The 20,077-nt window shown below is 43.1% G+C and overlaps 1 protein-coding gene across 1 annotated transcript in view; it reads left to right on the top strand.

Moving 5' to 3' along the window:
* Positions 1–453: 453 nt before the first annotated feature.
* Positions 454–20,077, top strand: part of dlec1 (DLEC1 cilia and flagella associated protein) — a 154,150-nt gene continuing 134,526 nt past the window's right edge. Inside the window, 7 exon segments of the mRNA XM_078536422.1 lie at positions 454–565; positions 3,727–3,849; positions 10,848–10,979; positions 12,599–12,691; positions 14,554–14,694; positions 16,145–16,313; positions 19,216–19,332. Coding sequence (XP_078392548.1) covers positions 10,872–10,979; positions 12,599–12,691; positions 14,554–14,694; positions 16,145–16,313; positions 19,216–19,332 — 628 coding nt within the window. The 5' untranslated portion in view covers positions 454–565; positions 3,727–3,849; positions 10,848–10,871.

Genomic DNA, 20,077 nt, shown 5'->3' on the forward strand with positions numbered 1-20,077 from the left:
CCACAATTTGCTTCTTTGCCTTGGAGCGCGGCGCCCGACCGACGACCAGCTCTCCTTTCCTAAGATGGCGTCCTTCTCCTTCACATCGCTGTGCTCTCATTGGTCGGTACTCGAGGCCGCCCGTTTCCGCCTCTCTCGTTTCTATTGGTGGTCCCTCGCTAAGGGTAGGTGAGTCGCATCCAATGAAAAGAAGGCATTTGGTCAGGGCGGTTTCCGCGCCATCCAATGACGAGATGATGTCCCACAATTTTCCCAACATCATTGGTCAGCACTCGGTCAGGGCGGTTCCCACGCCACCCAATGACAAGACCACGTCTTCCACTTCCCTCGTCCCTATTGGCCTTTCTTCCGTTAAGGGAGGTTGAAGTGACATCCAATGGAAAAGAGGCGTCCGACGTTTTTCTCATGCTCATTGGTCATTCGTCGGCCGGCGGTGGCGGCGGCATGCAATGACATGTTAGCATCGTTCGGTCTCTCATGCTCATTGGTCGCCTCGTCGGCCGAAGCTGGTTGCCGTGGAGACCGTTGTCAAACAGACAAGATGGCGCCGGCGGGTTGGAGTGAGGTATTTTCCCTGAGGCTGGCTGACTGAGTGAGAGAGAAAGAACAAAAACAAAAATAGCTGGAAAAACTCAGCAGGTCTGGCAGCATTTGCGGAGAGGGACACAGTTAACGTTTCAAGTCCGTATGACTCTTCATCAGAACTAAGGAAATATAGAAATGTGGTGAAACATAAGCTGGTTAAAGTGGGGTGGGACAGGTAGAGCTGGATAGGGGGCCAGTGATAGGTAGAGGCAAAGAAGAGATTGCCAAAGATGTCATAGACAAAAGGATGTTGACGGTGGTGATAATAGCTAAGGATGTGCTAATGTGGACATTAAGAGTAGCAAGCAGGAAAAGCAAGTGGGGGGGGGAGGGATCAAAATGGGCTAAAAGGTGGAGATAAAACAATAGATTGAAATAAATTCAAAATAGGTGGGAAAAGAAAAATATATTTTTTTTAAATTCTAAATTATTGGAAAAAGGGGGATCGGAAAGGGGGTGGGGATGGAGGAGAGAGTTCATGATCTGAAGTTGTTGAACTCAATGCTAAGTCCGGAAGGCTGTAAAGTGCCTAGTCAGAAGATGAGGTGCTGTTCCTCCAGTTTGCGTTGAGCTTCACTGGAACAATGCAGCAGGCCAAGGACGGACATGTGGGCATGAGAGCAGGGTGGGTGTGTTGAAATGGCAAGCGACAGGGAGGTCTGGGTCATGCTTGCGGACAGACCGAAGGTGTTCCGCAAAGTGGTCACCCAGTCTGCGTTTGGTCTCTCCAATGTAGAGGAGACCGCATTGGGAGCAACGAATGCAGTAGACTAAATTGAGGGAAGTGCAAGTGAAGTGCTGCTTCACTTGAAAGGAGTGTTTGGGCCCTTGGATGGTGAGGAGAGGGGAAGTAAAGGGGCAGAAAGCCGCCGGGGGTGGGGGGTAAAGGGAACTTGTGTTTGGTGGTGGAATCATGCTGCAGTTGGCGGAAATGGCAGAGGATGATCCTTTGAATGCTGAGGCTGGTGGGGTGATAAGTGAGGACAAGGGGGACCCTATCATGGATCTGGGAGGGAGAGGAAGGTGTGAGGGCAGATGCGTGGGAGATGGGACGGACATGGTTGAGGGCCCTGTCAACCACCGTGGGTGGAAACCTCGGTTAAGGAAGAAGGAAGACATGTCAAAGGAACTGTTTTGGAAAGTGGCATCATCAGAACAGATGCAACGGAGGCAAAGGAACTGAGAGAATGGGATGGAGTCCTTACAGGAAGCGGGGTGTGAGGAGCTGTAGTCGAGGTAGCTGTGGGAGTCAGTAGGCTTGTAATGAATATTGGTGGACAGTCTATCACCAGAAATTGAGACAGAATGGTCAAGGAAGGAAAGGGAAGTGTCAGTGATGGACTACGTGAAAATGATGGCGGGGTGAAAATTGGAAGCAAAATTAATACATTTTTTCAGGTCCAGACGAGAGCGTGAAGTGGCACCGAAGCAGTCATCGATGTACCTGAGAAAGAGTTGTGGGTGGCGACCTGAATAGGACTGGAGCAAGGAATGTTCCACATATCCCATAAAGAGATAGGAATAACTGGGGTCCATGCGGGTACCCATAGCCACACCTTTTATTTGGAGGAAGTGAGACGAGTTTAAGGAGAAATTGTTCAGTGAGAGAACAAGTTCAGCCAGACGGAGGAGAGTAGTGGTGGATGGGGAAAGAACCCTGGGAGCCCCCAGGCTTTTTCACCCTGTAAACTGTGCATATGGGGCATCACTTATTAACGCTTTATAGGGTTTGGAAAGAATGGCCATTACTGTGTGGACCCAATATGTTTTGTCCAACACATCCTTGGGCATCATGTCCACTGTGTGTGTTAAAAACATGCTAATAGCTAATTATAATATTGTAACAACTTTTGATGAACCAATGCAATGGTTACAGGGTTTTGAGATGGGGGAGAGAGGGGGCTAAAGAAAGGAAGTGGGTATTTTGATGAGGTTTCACTTACTCTATGAGTGACTTGGAGGCAGTGCACAGTTTTTCTGGAAACTATTTATTGAGAACTATTCACAAGGACCTCATGGTAAGTACAAAAACAAAAAATGCTGGAAAAACTCTGCAGATCTGACCACATCTGTGGAGAGAAATACATAGTTAACATTTCGAGTCTGGATGACTCTTCTTCAGAGCTGAAGAAGAGCTCTGAAGAAGAGTCATACGCACTCGAAACGTTAACTCTGCATTCAGCCTTTTTAGCCAGTAAATGGCAAGCCCAACAAGAGAAGGGGCGGTTCTGGTCTTGGTTTTGGAAATGAATCTCAGCAGATGGAAGGCTTATCAGTGGAAGAGCATTTTAGTGGTGGTGACCATAATTCAGCTAGCTTTAGCATAGCTATGAAAAAGGATAAAGATAGACCAGAGTAAAATTTTAAATTGGGGAAAGTCCAAAGCACTTAGCTAAGATGTGATTTGACAAAAGTACATTGGAAACACACTACCTGAAAGGGTGGTAGAGACAGAAACCCTCATTGCATTTAAAAAAAGTGCTGCATATGCATTTATGTTCCAAGAGTTGGAAGGTGGGATTAGACTGGGTAGATCTTTTTTTGACATGATGGACTGAATGGCCTTCTTATGTGCCATATATTTTCTATGGGTAGAATTTAACAGCCTCCCACTAGTGGGTTTGCAGGCAGGTGGCCCTTAAAATTCCCCAGCTGGCCATCCCACCACTTTCCTGCTGAACTGACCTGTCTGCAAATTTATGGTGAGGGTGAGCGAGGCCTAGGGTGGCTCACAACCCTTGCCCCAAATGAGGTCCGCCAAAGCCTGCCTTCCTGCTGGGTGCTCTCTCCCGGCCCGATATGACACCCAACCTGCCTCTTCCTCACCACCCTGTACCTCCCCTCTCGTCCCCACCGTGAGATTCCTCACCTTTCAGGTCCTGGGGTCTCTGGCACTTAGACTGGTGGGACTGCTTGTAGTCCTGTGGCATTGCTGGGACTTTGGAGCTGCTGGTCAATCAGATTGACTGGTAGCTCTCTGAGGCAGGACTTCTCGTGAATGAGGGGCGAAAATCCTACCTCCAGCCAGTTAATGCTCTTGGAAACTCCGCCATCTGGAAAATCCTGCCCCATGTTACTATGCATGCTATTTATTTTAAAAAGAATACATACCTTTCTTTCTTGTTTATTTTTCATTCACAGAATATGGATGTTGTTGAAAAGGCCAGAATTTATTGCCCTAATTATCCTTGAGAAGGTGGTGGTGAGATGCCTTCTTGAACTGCTGCAGTCCATTTGGTGAAGATATTCCCAGAGTGCTGAAAGGTAGGGAGTTCTAGATTTTGAACCAGCAACAATGAAGGGATGGCGATAAAGTTCCAAGTCAGGTCATGTAAGTGAGTTTAACTATAACTTGTAGTGAGATGTAGGTATTTCCAAGCACCTGCTGCCCTTGTCCTTCTAGTTGGTAGATGTCTTGGATTTGGAAGGTGCTGTCGAAGGAGACTTGGTGACTTACTGCAGTGCATCTTCTAGATGGTACACACTGCTGCCATTGTAGAGGGAGTGAATGTTTAAGGTAGTGGATGGGGTGCCAATCAAGAGGGATGCTTTGCCCTGGATAGTGTTGAGCTTCTTGAGTGTTGTTGGAGCTGCACTCATCTGGGTAAGTGGAGAGCATTCCATCACGCTTCTGACATGTGCAGCTTTTGGGGAGTCAAAAGGTGAGTTACTCACTCTTTTAGGCTATGTTAGTCTTATAATAATTAATCAATAATTGTTAAAATATTTAATAACTAAGCTGATCTTTTTCACTTTGTACATATGAGTCAAGACCTGAGAAAATGAGGCTAGAGGCTGGGGGATAATTAGACCATGCCATTTTGATGTAATTCAGTGCTCCCTTTAATGTCAAACATTCTGTCTTCAAATTTATATTTCCATTATAAATTCAGAGGTGGAAGGATACAAAAAGGAGAAATGGGCAGAATGAAGATAAGGATGGTGGGGAGGGGGTGTAAGAGTGAGGAGGAGTGTGAGACGGAGAAGGACGTATGTGTGAAGAGGGAGAGGATGGATAAGGGTGATGAGAGAAGGAAGGCAGAGAATAATATGGGAAAGGGAATTGAAAGGAGGAAGAGGGGACAGAGAGGTTGATGGGGAGAGAGGAGGGCTATGTTCATTGATAAATATTCAGTGCCTATGGTAGATGCTGAGAGATTGTTTCTGCTGGTTGGGGAATCTAAAACATGGGGGCACAGTCTCAGGATAAGAGGCTGATCGTTTGGGACTGAGATGAGGAGAACTTAACTTCACTCAAAAGGTTTTGGAATTCTCTACCCAAGGTTGTGGATGCTCCATCAATGAATACATTTACGCTGGGATAGACAAATTTTTGGTCTCTCTGGGAATCAAGGGATAAGGGGATGGGAATATTGGAGTTGAAGCCCAGGATCCGGTGTTATGACGTGGCAGGTGACATGTGCCAGGCAGACCAAATCCACAAGGGAAACTTGGCTATGCTATCACAACAGTTGTGTAATTTATATTTATTACAAGAAAATTTGTGCACTGAATTCAGAAGTAATGAGTCCACAAACACCTTTAGAAATTTTAGAAACTAAGGGCAGAATTTTTCCATCGGTGTGCGGGGGGTGGGACCCACACGCCAACGCGTAAAATGACCTGGGGTGACGTCGGATGGAACTCCCGATGTCACCCCGCGTCATTTACATTTTCAGGTTGGCCAGCGCGCAGCCGACTTGGCTGCATGCCCGTCGACCTGTCAGCGGCCTATTAAGGCCATTAAGAAACCAATTCAGCTCATTAATGGACTTGCCCATCCAACCTTAAGGTTGGTGGGCAGGCTGGGAGCCCAGGAGGGCTTGTGAGAAAACACGAAACCTCATGCACTGGTGGGATGAGGCTTCATGAGGGTTTTTAAATTTTAATGAAAGGTTGCAATAAAAGTTATGGACATGTCCCAACTCATGTGACAGTGTCACATGAGGGGACATGGCAGGGAAAATTTTTTAACTCCTTCATTAAAAGTTTCAAAACGGACCCAATCTCCCTGAGGCACCACTTAGACTCAGGGAAATCAGTGCGCTCTTTCACGCGCATGCGCGAAAGAGCGCACTCCCGGCTGAGGGAATCCCCCCGCCCCCCCGTCCGCACAGGAAGTGCTATGCGCTTCCTGATGGACATCACACTGGGCGGGCCTTAATTGGCCCGCCCACGTAAAATGGCGGCGCGCCCCCGACCAGGGCTGCCCATCGGGATCTCGCCCGCTCATGCCCATCCCCGCTCTTGGGGGGAAAGTTTTCCCCCAAAATTAAAATGTTTGTTAACAAAAGAAATGATTTCAAGCACATACATAAGTTTATAGTTACTTAATGCTATAACAAATCCCAAAATCCCTAATTAACCTGACTCCCAACTACACACCCCCTCCAGGCAACAGTCCAAAATAGATTTTAATTTTAAATAGGCAGATCAGCAAGTTTACCACATCACCCACTCAACAGTGAAATTCCAAACACTTTCCTCCACCCTTGGTTACTAGACACAGCAGACTTCTGCAAATGTGGCCTGAGGCTTCCCCAAGGCTGTTCTACACAGTCCTTTTAGATCTTTGGTACATGTTGGTACCAATGACATAGGTAGAAAGAGGGATGAGGTCTTGCATCAAGAATTCAGGGAGTTAGGCAGTAGACTAAAAAGCAAGACCTCTCGGGTTGCAATCTCTGGATTACTCCCAGTGCCACATGCTAGCGAGCTTACAAATAGGAGAATAGCGCAGGTGAATACGTGACTTAAGAGTTGGTGCAGGTGGGAGGGTTTTAGATTCTTGGATCACTGGGACCGTTTCTAGGGAAGGTGGGACCTGTACAAGCGGGATGGTCTACATCTGAACCAGAATGGGACTAACATCCTTGCGGGCGGGTTTGCTAGTGCTGTTGGGAGGAGTTTAAACTAATTCGGCAGGGGGAGGGGACACAGAATGTTAGCAGAATAGGGACACATCACAATACAGTAAAACAATCATGCCAGAGGGAGTACAGCTGCATTAAGTTTTAAGGGAGTAAGGCAAGGCTGAATGGCCTCTACTTTAATGCCAGGAATATTACAGGTAAAACAGATGAGTTAAGGATTGACACGTGGAATTGTGATATAGTAGCCATCACTAAGATGTGGTTGAGGGAGGGGCAGGATTGACAGCTTAACATTCCGGGATATAGAATCTTCAGGCAAGACAGGGGAAGGGGTAAAAGAGAAGGAGACATTGCATTATGAGTTAAGGAATCAGTCACTGCAGTAAGGAGAGATGATATCTTGGAGGGGGCATCAAATGAAGCTTTGTGGGTAGAGTTTAGGAATAAAAAAGGGGCAGCCACATTGTTAGGTGTTTATTATAAACCCCCAGATAGTCAGTGGGAAATTGAGGAGCAAATATGTGCACAATTGTGGAGGTGTGTAAAAACAATAACAATAGGGTAATTTATATTAGGTGATTTCAACGTTCCCAACATTAATTGGGATAGACAGTGTTAAGGGCTTGGATGAAGTGGATTTCTTGAAATATGTACAGTAGAACTTTTTAGGTCAATATGTAGAGGGTCCAACAAGGGACGGCACAGTTCTGGACCTAATTCTGGGGAATGAATCCGGACAGGTGGCTGAGGTGGTGGTGGGGGAGCATTTTAATGATAGCGACCACAACATAGTACAGTTTAAGCTTGTTATGGACAAAGAAATAGACAAGTTGCAAAAAAATGTTTTGGATTGGGGGAGAGCGGTTTTTAGTAAAATGAGGCAGGATCTGACCAAGGTAGACTGGGAACAGCTACTTGTGGGGAAATCTACAGAGGAGCAGTGGGGAGCATTCAAAAAGGAAATGGGGACGGTACAGGCTCAACATGTTCCCTCTAGGGTGATAGGAAGGAGTAACAAGCCCAGAGAACCATGGATGACCAGAGATATTCAGGATACGATGAGAAGGAAAAGAGACGCTTTTAGCAGGTACAAGGGGAGCAAATCAGCGGAGGCATTAGTGGGATACAGAAAGTGCAGGGAGGAGCTTAACAAAGTAATTAGGAGAGCAAAGAGGGGATATGAGGAAAGCCCTGGCTGGTAAAAGTAGGGAAAATCCCAAGATATTCTATAAGTATATCAATGGGAAGAGGATAACCAGGGAAAGAGTAGGACCTATTAGGGGACCAAGGGGGCAATCTATGGGTGGAGCCAGAGGACATTGGTAGAGTGTTGAACGAATACTTCACATCCTTCTTCACCCAAGAGAATGAGGATGAAGGTATGGAACTCAGGGAGAGAGACTGCGAGGTTCTTGAGCAAATTGGTATAGGGAGTGACAAGGTATTGGAGGTGTTGGCAGGCTTAAAAGTGGCCCGCATGATTTGTGTCCCAGACTGCTGAGGGAAGCAAGGGAGGAGATCGCAGGGGCTCTGACCCAAATTTTTAATTCCTTTTTGGCCATGGGGGAGGTTCCAGAGGACTAGAGGACAGCTAATGTGATTCCGCTGTTTAAGAAGGGTTGTAGAGATAAACCAGGGAACTACAGGCCAGTGAGTCTCCCGTCAGTGGTAGGGAAACTATTAGAGAAAATTCTGAAGGAGAGAATCTATCTCCACTTGGAGAGGCAAGGTTTGATCAGGGGTAGTCAGCATAGCTTTGTCAGAGGGAGGTCGTGCCTGACAAATTTGATTGAATTTTTTGAGGAGGTGACCAGGTGTGTAGATGAGGGTAGTGCAGTTGATGTAGTTTATATGGATTTCAGCAAAGCCTTTGACAAGGTCCCACATGGGAGACTTATAAAGAAGGCAAATGCACATGGGATACAGGGTAATTTGATAAGGTGGATTCAAAATTGGCTTAGTTGTAGGAGACAGGGGGTGATGACAGAAGGATGCTTTAGTGACTGGAAGCCAGTGTCCAGTAGCGTACAACAGGGATCTGTGCTCGGTCCCTCAGTCATCATTTATATAAATTACATAGATGACTATGTGGGGGGTAGGATTCGTAAGTTTGCAGATGACACAAAGATTGGTCGGGTGGTTAACAGTGAGGTTGAGTGTCTTGGGCTACAGGAAGATATAGACGGGATGGTCAAATGGGCAGATAAGTGGCAGATGGAATTTAACCCTGAAAAGTGTGAGGTGATACATTTTGGAAGGAGTAATTTGACAAGGAAGTATTCAATGAACGGCATGACACTAGGAAATTCTGAGGAACAAAGTGACCTTGGCGTGTGTGTCCATAGATCTCTGAAGGCGGAGGGGCATGTTAGTGGGGTGGTGAAAAAGGCCTATGGGACATTTGCCTTTATCAATCGAGGCATAGATTACAAAAGTAGGGAGATCATGTTGGAGTTGTATAGAACCTTGGTGAGGTCACAGCTGGAGTACTGTGTGCAGTTCTGGTCACCACATTATAGGAAGGATGTGATTGCACTGGAGGGGGTGCAGAGGAGATTCACCAGGATGTTGCCTGGGATGAAACATTTAAGTTATGAAGAGAGGTTGGATAGACTTGGGTTGTTTTCTTTGGAGCAGAGAAAACTGAGGGGCGACCTGATCGAGGTTTACAAGATTATGAGGGGCATGGACAGGGAGGAGCTGTTCCCCTTAGTTGAAGGGTCATTCACAAGGGGACATAAGTTCAAGGTGAGGGGCAGGAGGTTTAGCGGGGCTGTGAGGAAAAACCTTTTTACCCAGAGGGTGGTGACGGTCTGGAATGCGCTGCCTGGGAGGGTGGTGGAGGCGGGTTGCCTCACATCCTTTAAAAAGTACCTGGATGAGCACTTGGCACATCATAACATTCAAGGCTATGGGCCAAGTGCTGGTAAATGGGATTAGGTAGGTAGGTCAGGTGTTTCTCACGTGTCGGTGCAGACTCGAAGGGCGGAGGAGGCCCTTCGGCCCAGTGTCATTTTGTGATTCTGTGATCTTACATGGCCCCACAACATCGCCTCCCATCCTTCTTTATATATATTTCTCTTTCTTTCATCTGTAAATTCCATTGTTCTATATGTCTTTGGAATTATGCTTTTGCCAATATGTTCAGTACCTTTGGGAAAAATCAACATACTGCTTGGCTTGTTTATCTTGTTATTTGTAAACATCCTATCATCCCTTTGAAACCCAACAACCCCTTCACTTATCTAATAATGCAAATTTCCTTTCCACCCTACATGCTAAGCTCTCATCCATGCTTACTTACTAGCATTTCAAATGCCTTTTACCCCTAACTTCTTTTGATAATTTCAAGCTTGCAGCCTGACTTTAATTCAATTAGTTCACACAGACAGAACCATCTACACCCACACCCAGCCTTCCGTGCCCGGTGGGCACCGTGGGGACTGGGGTGTTTTGTTGACCCCTTTAATCACATCTTGGTTTGATGTTTGTAAGGTTCCTTTAAAGTTTTTTCCTTGATTTTACAGCTGACCTGACTTAGGGGCTGTGCTTAATTTCTCCCTTGTTATTGTTAATTTAGTTAATTGTTTTGACTCGATAAGAGTTACACCCACACCCATAAACCAACTTTACAACAAACCACAATAATATAATGAGAAAATACATTAGTTTCATGACAAAGGCATGATCGTATTGAATGGCAGAGCAGGTTCAATGGGTTGTTTGGTCTACTCCTGCTATTTCTTGTGTTTTTATGCCTTTTTTTCATTCGGTCCATAGTCACATTATTGAACACTGAAGTAATTTGAAACCAGAGAAGGTGTCTCGGCAGATGTTGGAGATTTTATGCTGAGTATATTGTACTTTTTTCAGTGTTTATTCTCACTATGTGAGCATTGCTGGAAAGGCCGGCATTTATTGCTCATACTTGGTCATCGAGGAGCCAGCAGGGAGCTTGCTTCTTGAACTAATGCAGCCTTGTAAGGTGCAGGTGCCTCTACAATGCTGTGAATTAAGGAGTTCTGGGATTCGAATCCAGCAATAACAAAGTGTCAGCTAGGGATGGGTGAAAAATGTGACCTTGCCTGTGTTACCTGTACCTAATAACAGATCCACTTTATAAAAAGCAAGCACCTCTGAAAGTCTCTCAACACATAAACACTCACTCAGCACCGTCTGAAGACCATGAAAGTCTTATTCAAGAATCTTTACAGTACATGGAAGGTGCCTGATGAAGAGAGGAAGTAGAACAGGAGAATCATGGAGTCATTACAGCACAGAAGGGGGCCATTCAGCCCATCGAGTCCATGCCAAGTCAGCAGCCTTCTCTCTTTAACACTTACTCCTCCTTTCCTTAATAATCAAGACAAACTTGTTTTATTCGGTTAGGTTCCTGACAAGAATATTTGTGAAATGAATGAAGAAGAAACTGTGGAGAAAAACGACCTCTCTCCTTTGGAAAAAAGTAGCATTTTGCCGCAGATCCAAACTGCACAAGAGTCAGCTTCAAAAATGACAAAGGTAAAATGGCCACAGACATTAATCTAACAGCCTCTGAAGTTTATATAAAATATGACAGCTATGTCTATATATTTTTTCCTTAGGCCCTGGAATTGCTCATGCTGGGGTGCGAAAGGTTGTACGGTGCACATTTCCACTGCAATAATTTAGAAAGAGAATTGTAAGAGAACCCCTCAGAAATAGTGCACTGTTTTTTGATTGGTTCCTGTAAAATAATTACCTACTGCAATAAATTAGTAAACACTTTTGTCCCTTTAACCAATACACCTGTAACATATCAAAATTTTAATGTCTATCTAGATATCCTTACAATGGAATTATTTTCAGCTGTCGTTTTTTATATCATAGTTTTGACTTCCTCCGTTACAAATTCTTATGTAAATGTGTCACATTGTAATTATACCTTAAAGAGAAGAAAGAAAGAATTTGCATTTTTACAGCATCTTTTATGACCTCAGGACATCCCAAAGCTTTACAATCACATGTGGCAGAATACCCACCCTCTGACCAGCTCCAGCGGGCACAACATTTATGTGGCTGCTCCAGTTCGGTTTCTGATCAGCAGTGACTCCCAGGATATTAATAGTAGAGATTTGGTAATGGTGATGCTATTGAATGCCAAGGGGGGGAAGTGGTTAAACTCACTCTTACTGGATATGGTCATTGCTTGATACTTCAATGGCATGAATATCACTTGCCTCTTACCAGTCCAAACCTGGATCTTGTTTGGATCTTGCTGCAAGTGAGCATGGACTGCTTCATTATCAGGGAAATTATAGATGGTACTGAACTCTATGCACTTATCAACAAATATCTTCACTTGTGACTTTATGGTGGAGGCAAGGTCATTGATGACGCAACTGAAGACAATGGGACCTTAGACACTGCCTTGAGCAATGGGGCTGAGGTGATTGGCCTCCAGCAAACTCAACCATCTTTCTTTGTGTCATGTATAACTTAAGCCACAGGAGAGTTCTTCCCCCAATCCCCATTGACTTAATTTTGACTGAGCGCTGCCACATTCAGTCTAATGCTGCCTTGATGTCAAGGGCAGTGACTTTACATCTTCTCTGGAATTCAGCTCATTTTTTTCCCCCATTTTGGGCAAAGGCTGTAATGAGGTCTGAAGCTTGATAGGACCCAGGTTGAGCATCGGTGAGCTAGTTATTGGGAAGTAAGTGCTGCTTAATAGCACTTGGTAGCATGCATCTTAATATGTGAATGCAAGTTGCTGTCTATTTTTAGATATTTAAATTTTGATTATTAGCATAACATGAGATGCAGCCAGATGGACCTATAACTAGGAAAGGTAGTACATAGATTTAATCCTTTGTCAACAAAAAAGCAGAAAAAGCTGAACTGTAACTACACAGACAATAGACAATGGCTTGACGGTCACATTGTTGTAGCGTCTTTCAAGACCTCAGGACATCCCAAAGTCCTTTATATCCAATTAGTTGGAACTCTTCAGCATTGTGAACAATTTTGAACATTCCCTTTGTAAACAAGAAAATGTCAATCAATTCACCCCAAAGTTTCTTTTACAAACATTGGAGGTTAAAGTTATTTCGTAATTGAAAGCTTTTCTCCAGCTTGTTATTTTTTGTTGTTCCTGTCAGGATGCCTGTGAGCTGTATGAAAATGATAATGTCCAGACTGCCTCTTCAGAACCGTTTATGTACAGACATCGGCCAACATCAGGAAGAACACAGGTAAAAAACCATCAAGTCATTATACTCAGCCAAGCCAGTGAGGGTCCTTTTTATTTTTTGGAAAAATGTAAAACTACATTGGATGTGGTGCATCTGACATTGAGGTTAAGTACGTTGAGTAATGTCTATCCAAAGATGCTTTTGGTGGCAAGAACCAGAGCAGCATTTGCTAATATTGTTTTACTGATTCCACTAATGCACTGACTACTCATTAGAGCTTTAGGTCACATCCAAAGTCAAATGTGGTGAAACTTCTATGTAATTTTGATTTGTTGTCAACCAGTGGGATAACTGATTTGTCAAAGTTTACAGCTGCATAGCTTTTGTAGCATTTCTCTCATTCCTCTGGGCAGAATACAAGAGAGAACCTGCCATTTGTTTTGTGACCTATCTTTCACTTATAGCCTCCCACTATTGCTGATTTCCTGTTCTTCATTTTAACTTCACTCTGTTCCTTCTTTTAAGCTCCTAAGACTTCACCTTACTATCTGTTTGCTCTTTCCGCATCCTCATTGTTTAGGAATTAAACTGAAATGCAGCACCTGAAAGAGTGGAGTAATCAGATTCACTAGTAACTTTCAAAAGGGAATTTGATATATACTTGAAAAGGAATAAAAATGCAGAGCTATGGAGAAACAGCAGGAGGATGGGACTAATTGGAGAACTCCTTCAAAGAGCTGGCACATGCATGATGGACCGAATGGTCTCCTGCGCTCTGTGCTGTATGATACTATCTAATTAAGATTCACCATTTGGTCACATTGTACAACGATCATTACTTCTCAGGATAGTGAATTCCTTACCTCCCTCACTTTTTCCTTCCTACACCAATCTACAAGCTTTTAAAATCCTATACTTCATGATATTTCTCATCTCCTCATTAGTGATATTCTACACTATAGGCCTTGACCCGATTAATTCTGGTTTTACTATTTAATTAAAATATTACCATTCAAATTTCATCAGGTTTTGGTTTGGGCTGCATTTAGTGAAATCACTATTCCCAGCCAGAATGGAGATAAGAACATTAGAAATAGGATGATTGGATAATTCCCCAGTCAATCGTGCCTGGAGACCACATTGTTGTAAATGACTGGAATTTATTTTCTGCTGTAAATGACTGGAATTTATTTTCTGCTGTAAATGACTGGAATTTATTTTATGCTGTAAATGACTGGAATTTATTTTATGCTGTAAATGACTGGAATTTATTTTATGCTGTAAATGACTGGAATTAATTTTACGCGTGGAATTTCTCCAAAACTGCATTTTGATGAAGAAATAATCAATTTGCACCATGTAACTATCCTTCACTCAGTGTATTTTGCTGGAGAAATAATCACTCTTTATTATTTAACTAGCCTCCATTGACTGAATTTTGCTGGAGAAATAACCCTGCTTTTATCAAGAAAAGTTGCTGTTTTAGCTGTGAGTTCTGTTTGCTCGAGTTCATAGAGAGACTGTTTAAATAGACTCTGTAGACTGTTGGTCATAGTGCGTTGTTTGGATAAGCTTTGTTTGCTTTACTATTTGCTGAGTAAGTAGGCTTGAAAGTAGATAGCTTGCTTAAGTTCCACCCCACCTCTATCTCATTGGCTGACAAAGTGGTGTCAATAGACACCCTCATGGCAGACACTGCAGGAGAGCCTTACCCATAACTTAAACATGTGCACTTTGAGCAGAAGGGTCCTGGATAGTGAACAGGAGCTGGGACCCTGGCAGATTTCATCTTCTTCAACCCAGGAATACTGAGGTCAATTGTAATCCCTCTACTGCCACCTTAGCTGAGTTCAATTAATTCACCACAGATTGCTGAACAAATGTGGAATCTGGCAATATATATTTTTTTATTTGCCAAATAGGACATATCGTTTTTATTGGCAAGTATCTTCAAGGAACTTTACACTGGAAAAGTTATTGGCAAGGACGTAATAAAGAACCTTCTGACGTCACGTGGTGGAGACAATGAGTACCACGAGAGATTTGTGCAACAGCTGCAAGAGGTACGACCTTTTCCTTTTCCTCCTTCCTTGTTTTGCTGCCTTTTTAGTGTTGACGGTTATCCAAGATGTAGTTTGTGCTTGAAGCTGTTCCTTTTTAAAGATTGTTTTTTGCCAGTTTGCACTCCTTTTCTCCCATCTTCCTCTCCTGAAGGCATTCATTCTTCCCTCAGTGCTGGTCATTAGGTGCCATTCACACTGCATTCTTGCCCAAATGGCCATTCCTGGGGTGCAAACAGAGGCTATGAATGTTAGTAGGATAACCAAAAGTGAGAGGCTTACAGCTGAGCTGAGGCCTGGTCTCCTTGGTCTCCAAAAAACCCATACTTTACAGGCTGGAGTCACTGGATATTCACTGGAGCAAGAACCCTGGTTAATTGTCCACTCTTTACCCTGGAGACTGATGCCATTTATGGAGCCTGGGCTCCTAGCTTAGCTGAGAACAGATAATGGGGATCAAAACTGGATCTGCATAGCTTAATAATACAGAGCCACTGTGAGTGGAGGTGGTGTGTGCTGGGCCCCGGTTGGGGGTCCTCTACTGATATCCTACTGTTCGCACCCCCTGGGTCATATCTGCCTTCTGCCACATCCTTGGGCTAATGGGAGCGCTTTCCTCATAGTCATGCTTTCCTTTCCATCTGCCATTCTTCTATTTACACTCCTTTGGACCCATCTTTTGTCTCTATACTCATTATTAACTCATTTTGTCTTGCACCATAATCATGTGGGTCGCTTAATCGCTCCTACCCTCCACTTTATCACAGACATCTTCCTCTGTTAGTTCCCTGCTCTCCCTTTCCCCAGAGTCTGTACTTGCTGAAAAGCTGTTCTTCACTAACATCTCCCAATACTTATGAAAAGTCATGGACAGATCTTACTCCAACAGATGTTGGAGTGCTGTGTGTTTCAGGTATGTTCTGTTTTTGTTTCAGACTTCCAGCGCATGTAGTAATTTGCTTTTGTTGTTTTTTAGCTATAGATTGGCTTTACCAGCTGAATATTAGGAGTCGTTCCCCTCTCTATTTTGGAGTTTTTCACTCGTACTCATTTGGCCTCCCCCGAGTATCTGACCAAACAACAAAGGAAGTCCCAAAAAAGAACTCAAGGGAGCAAATTCCACATTTCCCTCATTCCCTAGGGAGCCTAAGATGGAGGATTTCTATGTGACGAATGGCTGGGATGTAAACTTATATCCAGGATCCACCACAAAGCTGCTTTACCTCAGTGTACACGGGCTCACTATTAGACCAAAATCGGAGGAATTATACAAATTTTAAGTCATATTTAGAACAGAAGGCACAATAGTCAGTTGGCATCTGAAGGAGATAGATAGGTTAATGTTTTACACAGGGATTTTCCATCAACAGTGAACTACTAGAGAAGTTACCCACTTTTTTTTTTAAATGTTTGTATCAATTTAAATCAATTAATTTTGATAATCACTAAATAGATTCACACAGAGTATGACAAACGAATTGCAGAAGCTGACACAGTTGAAAAGCACATCATCCAGGCCCGGGCACGAACCACAGCAGCAGAGGAGAAGGCCCTGAATAGAAAAACGGGGTATGGAATCGATTATCAATCACTGAATCAGAAATCACTGGGAGTGCCAGCAGGTAAAACTTACTGGTCACATAACGCTAGTGGTAGATAGGAAGAAATTGTTTGTAACACTGGAGTCTTTATATTCAGGGGGTTCAGAAACAAGGACTTCAGTCTTGTAATCTTCCCTTCCCATCCTCCATAGATTGACCCTTGCTGAATCTCATTCCACTGGCCTTGTTCATCCTCTGATGCTTCATCGAAAATTTATTCTTCGAGAGAGCGAGTGTTGGTGGACTGTTTATGAAGGACATTGTGATAAAAATTAAACATTGATAGTTGCTTTTGTCTTGGTGTTTTCTGCGTTTCATAATTCAGTTACAGTCCATATGGAGCTGTGCCTCGAGATCATGGGGCAGGGGCTGTGTTTTAACCTGTGTGGGGTGGGGTGGGTGTTGGGGTGGGTGTTGGTACATGCAAGAGCTTGAAGGACAAAATACCAGTGTTTTGAAACCTGACATGAACCCGATGACTTCTGGATTTAACATGTGCATGTCTTGCGGCATCTGGGTAAATCCAGAGGAGCAGGTGAGTCAGTGGTTATCATATGCAAAGTGGCAATTGAGTGAGGATTTCACCTGGCATTCTGGCTTTAATGGCCAGTGCACAGGTTTCCTGAACTGTCTGAAACTTGCCAGGGCCAACAAGGGGATTGATAGGGCTATGAAATTAATAGGTCTTTAAATACTGAACTATGACAGCTTGTTCTTTGCCTAATTCTCAGGAATAAATAATAAAGAAAGCTAAGATTGTACCTGGTATTTTGCTAATGGATCATAAAGTTTTAATAATTTGCCAATATTTTATCAGAGAAGATTGAGTTTTGCTCTGTATAACTGAAATGTGGTCACATTTGCATATTATCAAAGTCAACAGTGAATTATTACTGGCAGGTGTCCAACTTTATATCGTATTGAACTTCAAAAAGAGAAACCACAACCACACAGATTTCAATCACAGAAGCTTCAATCTTGTCTCTTTCTGAAATAAAACAATACCATAGTGTGATGTATTCAATATATGAAAAAGGACAGGCAAAGACCAGCTAGCTCATCAAACCTATCCTATGCATGCAGTGACTTCAGCACATCAGCGCCCCTGAACTGCTCCCTATCTATGCAGCCACACAATCTCCTGGGAGAGACAAAAATCCAGAGTTTAGGTTAATTTAGGAATAAAAATGCCAGAAACTCCTGTCTCCTTAAAGGTGATCAAACCAGATCCAGGAGACCATGGTGACTAGATGATGCAACCAATTATAAAAGGAATATTTTCTTCATTTCACAATTATCTCCCTGTCTCTCTTAAGTGGGGGAGAGGCGTTGGGTCAGGAACAGCTGAAGAAAGGCATAGACCAGGTGCAGTAGCAGTACTATCATTGAACCATATCTTGCACCTATTATATGCAATGTAGTAATGCTTGATAGGTTCTGAAGGCTTGTAAAGTGAATGCTGTCTTAGCGTTGCATTTTAATTCAACCTCCTTCTCTCCCCACTTTCCCACAGTGGTAGCTTCCCTGATGTGCCATTCCACAGCAGTGAGGTACCCTCCAGAACTTCATCTGTGGCCCTCACCAGTAAGAGCATGAAGTTCCAATTTTATATTTGGGTGCAAGTTCCGGCATAGGAGAATGGAATTTGGGGTTTACGTATGAATTGACGGGATTACGCTCATTCCAAAATACATGTTGAATTCCTGTGGTTACAGACGCTGGCTGAAGATGCGCTTACCCCAAGAGCATGTTTGCAAATGAGAGGATATTGGGAGCCATCATGAAGCTATTAATGTATATAATATTATTGGAAAATATTTTTCTTTTAAAATAGAGATTCAATCTGTGGGTGTGTCTTAACTGGATTAAAGCCAGCTAGTCTGGTTGCTTTGGTATGTACCAGTTTTGATATGTGAGTGAGAGTGCATTTGCATTTTTTGAATAGAGCATTCAAGAAGTGGGGTGAAAACTGACATCTATCTAGCAGATACCAAGCAAGATGTTGATATTACTAATAAAATTGGTACAATGAAAGGGGTTTCATTGTTAGAAGATGCTGGTGATACAATGAGAATTTACATTCAATGGGCAGTGGTAGGTATAACTTCAGTTTTCAGTTGTGCAGAGCAGAGGCAGTATGAGATCAAAAGGCAGCTGCAAGCCTCCAACTGGCTCCACAGGAACCAAAGTGAAAAGAACCTAATTTTGAATTCGTAAAGTGAAAATGCTTTGCCTGGTGTTTGGTTAAGTCTGTGGCTTGCTGATGCCTTAATGGAGATTAGTTTGGAAATTTGTTAAAAGTTATGATGGCAGTAATTTGACGCCATGTGTATATATATATTTTAACCTGTGTAAATTAATAAAATGTTTCATTTATTTTAATGTAAAACCTCAAGAACTGGTGGTCTGATTCCTGAATTTAGAGTCGCATCTCAAACATAACACTTAAAATTATAGGTTATGACAGTTGTTTAAAATTTCTTTATGGGATTTTTAAATAACTCAGCTTTATCAACTACTTCGGCTATAACAGGAGTGAAATGTAACATCCAACAAATTCGACCATTTTTCCTGCAGTGCAGGACTGTGACAGTGCTGCACTGTTGGAGGCTCCATCTTTGGGACAAGACATTTAATTAAGACCCTGTCTGAAGACATAAAAGATCCCTTGGCACTATTTTGAAGAAGAGCAGGAGAATTATTCCTGATGTCCTGGCCAACATTTATCCCTTAACCAATATCACTAAAACTGATTGTTACATTGCTGTTTGTGGGAGTTTGCTGTGCACAATTTGGGATGTCATGTTTCCTATATTGCCAACAATTCAAAATTGGTTCATAGGCTTTACTGCAGATTCACAGCCATTGTGTTGACATGATATACATTGCTGATAATCTTTCTTATCCTTCTGTCTCCTTGCAGCGAAGTCCGCATTCAGGGACTGCATAGACAGTGAGCTACTTAAGAAGCACAACTTAATCACTCCTGAGGATTATATCACTGAGAAGCCCCTGAGCAGAAAAACCCCATTACCTGCAGGTAAAGTCCGAAGACTGGCGAACAGCTAATGATGTTCCTATCGATAAAGATTGAGATGGAACAAGCTCAGGAAACTAACCCCAATTAGCTTAATGTCAGTGGTAGGAAAGATAATGGAATCTTTCACAAAGATGTAATAGAAAAATACCTGGAAGCTAAAAATATAACAGAGTAGTTTGTGGAAATTCCAAAAGGGAAGACCATGTTTGAACAACTTTATTCGATTCCCTGAAGAAGTAACAGAAGTTCGTGCACGAGAAATAATATATTTGTAATTTCATTTTGACTTCGATGAGGTGACACTTAGTAGATTCATGATTAAGGTCAAAACATGTGGAGTCGGAGCAACTAAACTGATACCAAGCTGACAACAAAACAGGGAAACAGCGAGTAGGGTTAAAGGTAGTTGCTCAGGTTGGAAAATGTTGGAAAGTGGGGTTCTACAAGATTGGTAATGAACCACTGTCCACCATTTACATAAATGACTTGGACTCATAAGTTGGAAGTGCAATTTCAAAATTTGCAGATGACACCAAATTGGGGAGTGTACTTAATATAGAGGAAGACTGATAAAATTAAGGAGGACATTAAAACACCTGCAGAATGGGCATATACCTGGAAAATGAAATCCAGTACAGATAAGTGCAAGATAATACATTTCAGTAGGAAGCATAAGGACTCCACATACTCCTTGGAAAACAGTGGCCGGAATTTCATCTTGGAGGTTGGAATTCTGAGTTGTGCC

The sequence above is a fragment of the Cetorhinus maximus genome, chromosome 3, assembly GCF_964194155.1.
Source record: "Cetorhinus maximus chromosome 3, sCetMax3.hap1.1, whole genome shotgun sequence".
NCBI lineage: Eukaryota > Metazoa > Chordata > Chondrichthyes > Lamniformes > Cetorhinidae > Cetorhinus > Cetorhinus maximus.